The 5,506-nt window shown below is 43.7% G+C and overlaps 1 protein-coding gene across 1 annotated transcript; it reads right to left on the reverse strand.

The window, feature by feature from the left end:
• Nucleotides 1-3,206: 3,206 nt before the first annotated feature.
• Nucleotides 3,207-4,985, reverse strand: LOC110269186 (uncharacterized). The gene is made up of 4 exons (XM_088506037.1): nucleotides 4,643-4,985; nucleotides 3,688-4,372; nucleotides 3,373-3,436; nucleotides 3,207-3,272 (listed from the first exon to the last, which is right to left on the reverse strand). Exons 1-4 carry the CDS (start codon nucleotides 4,983-4,985, stop codon nucleotides 3,207-3,209), a joined length of 1,158 nt encoding a protein of 385 aa, XP_088362163.1.
• Nucleotides 4,986-5,506: the final 521 nt, after the last annotated feature.

The raw sequence follows: 5,506 nt of genomic DNA on the forward strand, positions 1-5,506 counted from the left end.
TTAGCACAAAGAGGCTTCCAACCACAATCCAAGCTTTCAATTCCACTCCAATGAGCACAAATAAGTTCCAAAAGCTCCCAAAGCCACAATAAGCAAACTATATACATATAAATCACCTCAAATCAACATAGGGTTCCAATTAAACATAAATTCACAAGGGTTTAGTGGCTTTTACCTTTTTGCACAGATTTACTAGCAAGAATCCAGGGCTAAGCAAGGATTAGAGCAAACCTAAACATCCAAAATCACAAAACTCATTTAATCAAAAACCCTATAAATCCGAAATTTTGAGGAGAGAAACTGAGAGGAATTCGAGCTTTCCTTACCAGTTTCTTATATGGGTTTTGTAGAGCTCTCCACGAGAAACGCGTAGCCGCAAACGATGCGGCGATCGGAGCTCTCTAGCTCAAGATATGAGCTTTGGAAGAAGATGATGAATAATAACCATGGGGTTTCTCTCTTCCTCTCTTCAATTCAGCATGAGTGTGGGTGTGTTTAGTGTTGTGGCTGACTTGGTTCATTTAATGAGCCTTTTATATGTTGGGCTTGGGCCCAACTTGGGCCCGGTCCAACCCGTTAATATTTTTAGCCCGTTTGGCCCAACTTCGGGCCAAGCCTTTAAAATTAATGCCCGATTTTCTATTTTTAACATTTTTCTAAGGTTTTTGCCAGTTTTCACTTTTCTCATGCGTTACCGGGCATACTTGAACCGGTTCAACCGGTTCAACTACCGGTTCGCAGTTTTTCACGGTTTTTTGTAGAAAGCACATTTTCTGACTCAGAAAAACCCACTGAGTCCAAAAATAACCTTTAAATCCTCAAATTCTCACTCTAACTTTTCAAAGTCTAATTTGAGCAATTAATCACTTAATTAACTGGCTATTTAGTTGCGGTTTTTACATTCTCCCCACCAAATAAGAAATTTTGCCCTCAAAATTTGAATTACCTGAGAAAAGCTTAGGATAATCCTTTCGCATCTCAGACTCCAATTCCCAAGTGTGCTCCTCTACTCCTGTTCACTCCCAAGCAACTTTAACCAATGGGACATCCTTTCCTCGCAGCTTCTTTACATTAGTGTCATCGATCCTCACTGGCGTTACTTGGAAAGTCAAGTTCTCTTCCAACTCGACCGATTCAGGCTCCAACACATGAGTCGCATCTAACGTGTACTTACGGAGTTGTGACACGTGGAATACGTCATGCAAGTTAGACAGATGAGGTGGCAAAGCGACTTGATACGCCACCGGCCCGAATCTCTTCAGAATCTCAAATGGTTTTATGTATCTTGGGTTCAACTTCTTGGTCTTGATTGCTCTTCCAATCCCAGTTGTCGGTGTAACCTTAAGGAATACGTGTTCTCCTACTTCAAACTCTAACGGTTTCCTTCTCTGATCCGCATAACTCTTTTGTTGACTCTGAACAGTCAAAATTCTTTCTCGTATTCTCTTAATCTTCTCAGTAGTCTCTGCTACCACATCTAGACCCAATACACTTGCTTCACCAGATTCATACCAAAAAAGTGGAGACTGGCACTTCTGCCCATACAAAGCCTCATACGAAGCCATCCCAATACTCGCATGAAAACTGTTGTTATATGCGAACTCCACCAACGGCATGTAACGATCCCAACTCCCGGGTTGATCCAACACACATGCTCTCAACATATCTTTCAACGTCTGAATAGTCCTTTCCGACTGTCCATCAGTTTGTGGATGATATGCGGTACTAAGACATAGCTTCGTACCAAAAGCTCTTTGGAAAGCTCCCCAAAACCTTGATGTGAATCGGGGATCACAGTCTGATACTATGCTTGACGGCACACCATGCAACCTTACTATCTCTTTGATATAAAATCTTGCTAACTCCTCCATAAAACATTTTAATCGGATAAGCAGAAAATGAGCGAATTTGGTTAAGCGATCCACGATGACCCAAATCGCATCAAATCCCGACCTAGTCCTCGGTAAACCGGTCACAAAATTCATCGCAATTCCTTCCCACTTCCACTGAGGAATCTCAAGAGGTTGTAGCATTCCTGACAGTTTCTGGTGCTCAATCTTTACCTTCTGGCAAGTTAAACACTTGGATACTACTGTTGCTACATCACCCTTCATCCCAGGCCATCAGAACATCCTCTTCAAGTCATAATACATCTTCGTGTTTCCGGGATGAATAGAAAACCCACTGTTGTGAGCTTCCGACAACAAATCTTACCTCAAACTTCCTACATTCGATATGCAAATTCTTCCCTTGTACCTCCATAATCCCCCATCATCCTTAGTGAATTCTTTGTGCCCCTTATCACCAACTGGTTGAAATAGTTGTTGAAGCTTCTGCTCATCTTGCTAAGCCCTGTGTATTTCTGATTTAAACGTGCTTGAGATCTGTAACTGATTTAAACAAGCCCTTCCAGCAACTTCACCAATGTCTAGCTTAAGATCCACGAACTTATCTACTAGCTCCTCTTCCTTAATTCTCATCCAAGCTATCGTCAGAGATTTCTGACTCAAAGCGTCTGCTACCACGTTCGCCTTTCCAGGGTGATAACTCAACTTGAAATCATAATCTTTAAGCAATTCCATCCACCTTCTCTGGCACATATTTAGCTCCTTCTGATCAAAGATATACTTGAGACTCTTATGATCAGAGAAGACGCTAAACCTTACTCCGTACAAGTGGTGTCTCCAAATCTTCAATGCAAACACAATCGCCGCTAATTCCAAGTCATGAGTCGGATAATTCACCTCATGCAGTCTCAGCTGACGCGATGCGTAAGCCACCACGTTCCGGTGTTGCATCAACACGCAACCCAAACCTTTCAAGGAAGCGTCACGGTACACTTCAAACAGTTCATGCGGTTCCGGCAAGATCAAAACAGGTGCTGAAGTTAATCTTTGTTTTAACGTCTGAAAACTCTCTTCGCACTCCGACGTCCACACGAATGGCACTTCTTTCCTTGTCAACTTTGACATTGGTAGCACAATCAGGGAAAATCCTTCGATAAATATCCGGTAATATCCGGCTAAACCCAAAAAGCTCCTGACTTCCGTCACAGTCGTCGGTCTTTCCCATTCCATCACCGCTTCTACCTTTGAAGGGTCTACGACTATTCTTTCTTTGCTCACCACATGACCTAAGAACTTCACTTCCTCCTTCCAAAACTCACACTTCGACAACTTAGCATACAACTTTCGTTCCTTCAAGATTTACAACACAATCCTCAAGTGCTCCTCATGCTCTTTCACCGTCTTAAGAGTAAACCAAGATGTCATCTATGAAAACCACCATGAATTTGTCCAAAAAGGGACGAAAGTCTCTGTTCATGTAATCCATGAAAACAGCAGGTGCATTCGTTAACCCAAAGGACATTACCGCAAACTTGTAGTGTCCATAGCGTGTCCTAAACGCAGTCTTAGGGATATCATCTTCCTTCACCCTGATTTGATGGTAACCAGATCTTAAATCTATCTTAGAAAACACTCTAGCTCATTGTAATTGATCCATCAAGTCATCTATTCTTGGCAGCAGGTACTTGTTCTTCACAGTCACTTTGTTCAGTTGTCGGTAATCCACGCACAAGCGTATTCCTCCATCTTTCTTCTTCACCAATAAAACTGGCACTCCAACGGTGATACACTCGGTCGAATGAACCTCTTGTTCAGAAGCTCTTCCAACTGAGTCTTTAACTCTGCCAGCTCTATCGGAGCCATCCTATAAGGCGCAATCGACATTGGTCCGGCTCCCGGCACCAATTCCATCGCAAATTCAATTTTCTTCTGAGGTGGGAACTCAGGGATATCTTCCGGGAACACTTCTGGAAAATATTTAACTACCGGTATCTGATCCAAGTTCTGGGCATCACCCAACGTATTCGCAGCCAACAGAATATAACCCTGACACTCCTCCCCACTACAACGCACCATAATAGAGTTCAGGTAATACCCCGTAGCTACCACGGCTCCATTCTCTCCTTCCGGCATAAATCGAATTGTCTGTTCAAAGCAATCCAACAAAACCCAATTTTTCGACAACCAATCAAACCCCAAAATCATCTCCAGCCCCACCATTGGTAAACAGATCAAATCGTGTACAAATTCTCTACCCTCAAGTTTGAAACCTACTTGTCTACAACCTGACCTAGTCATAACTGTTTGATGCGGAGTATGCACATGCAGATCAAAAGGTAACTCTGACATTTTCAAACCTAATTCCTCAACTTTAACAAGCGAAATAAATGAATGTGAAGCTCTAGTATCATATAATGCAACTAAGGACTTATCACCAATTAGACATATACCTCTCATCAAAGGATCCGCCTTGGAAGCATCCTTGGCATTCACAGCAAAGACTCGACCTTGATGCTGACTCTGGCCTGCATTTTGATTCCTCCCACGAGGTCAATCCTTCACAATGTGGCCAGGCAACCCACACTTGAAGCAACTATCTAAACCAATCTTGCATGAGTCATAAGGGTGAAAACGTCCACAACGATTACAAGCTAAATCCGGAGAATCCTTACTCTGATTTCCTCTTCCCCTAACATACTGAAACTGATTCTGATTGTTCTTTCTGAAGCACCCTTGGCCTTGAGGCACATATCCTCCTCTCTTGAAGCTTTATCCTCTCGGATGAAAATACTTGCCACGCCCACGACTAGAGCTCCCTCCATGACTGTCCTTGGATGCCGCCACGGTCTTGGCATACTCTTCCACTACTCTAGCCTTATTCACTAAGTCGGAGAAGACACAGATCTCCATAGGAGCCACAACAGTCATAATGTTGTCCTTCAAACCCCTTTGGTATTTAATGCACCTCCAGCTCTCAAAAGTCTCTGGGTCACCCTGACACACCCGAGAAAACCTACAAAGCTCTTCGAACTTATTGGTGTACTTAGCCACATACATGGAACCTTGCTTCAGCTGCATTAGCTCCATCTCCTTTGCTTTCCTTGCAGACTCAAGGAAGTATTTCTTGTAGAAAGCCATTTGGAACACCTCCTATGGAATGTCGGCATTCTGAAGCTGTAGCAAACGACACTCAGCTTGCCACCAGGGCTGGGCCTCTCCCGCTAGCTGATAAGTGGCAAACTCTACATATTAATTGAGGGAAACATGCTGCGCCTGTAAAGCACGCTCCATAGCCTAAAACCAGTAGTCCGCTTCAATAGGATTTGTGGATCCTCGGAAAGTTGGCGGATGAACCTTGAGGAACGTCGCCAAGGTCATCGGAACTCCTCCAGTATTATCACCATTTCCTTCAGCATTATCATTGGCATTTCCTTCTCCGTTCCCATTGCCATTCCCCGCCGGTTAGCCTAACCTCTGCACAGCTTGCAGAGTCGCAGCAGCATTCGCTTCCATGGTATTAGCGAGATTCGCCATTGCCGCCATGAATTCGGCGTGATTGTCAACTGGTTGCTCATTCCTACTTTCTCGCATACGTGTTCGACCTCGCCCGCGAGTGGCCATGTGGGGTTCCTGTCTATACCAAACAATCAATATCAAGG

The sequence above is a fragment of the Arachis ipaensis genome, chromosome B2 (genome assembly GCF_059453495.1).
Source record: "Arachis ipaensis isolate K30076 ecotype BB chromosome B2, ASM5945349v1, whole genome shotgun sequence".
Taxonomy (NCBI): Eukaryota; Viridiplantae; Streptophyta; class Magnoliopsida; order Fabales; family Fabaceae; genus Arachis; species Arachis ipaensis.

Excerpts from the sequence above, each read along its gene's own strand:
- LOC110269186 (XM_088506037.1), bottom strand. The coding sequence starts at position 4,985 with ATGGCTTTCTACAAGAAATACTTCCTTGAGTCTGCAAGGAAAGCAAAG. Across the intron at positions 3,437-3,687 it reads GCTCCGATAGAGCTGGCAGA|GGTGAAGGAAGATGATATCC; the intron begins GTTAAAGACTCA and ends CCATCAAATCAG. Across the intron at positions 3,273-3,372 it reads ATGGACACTACAAGTTTGCG|ATGACATCTTGGTTTACTCT; the intron begins GTAATGTCCTTT and ends TGGTTTTCATAG.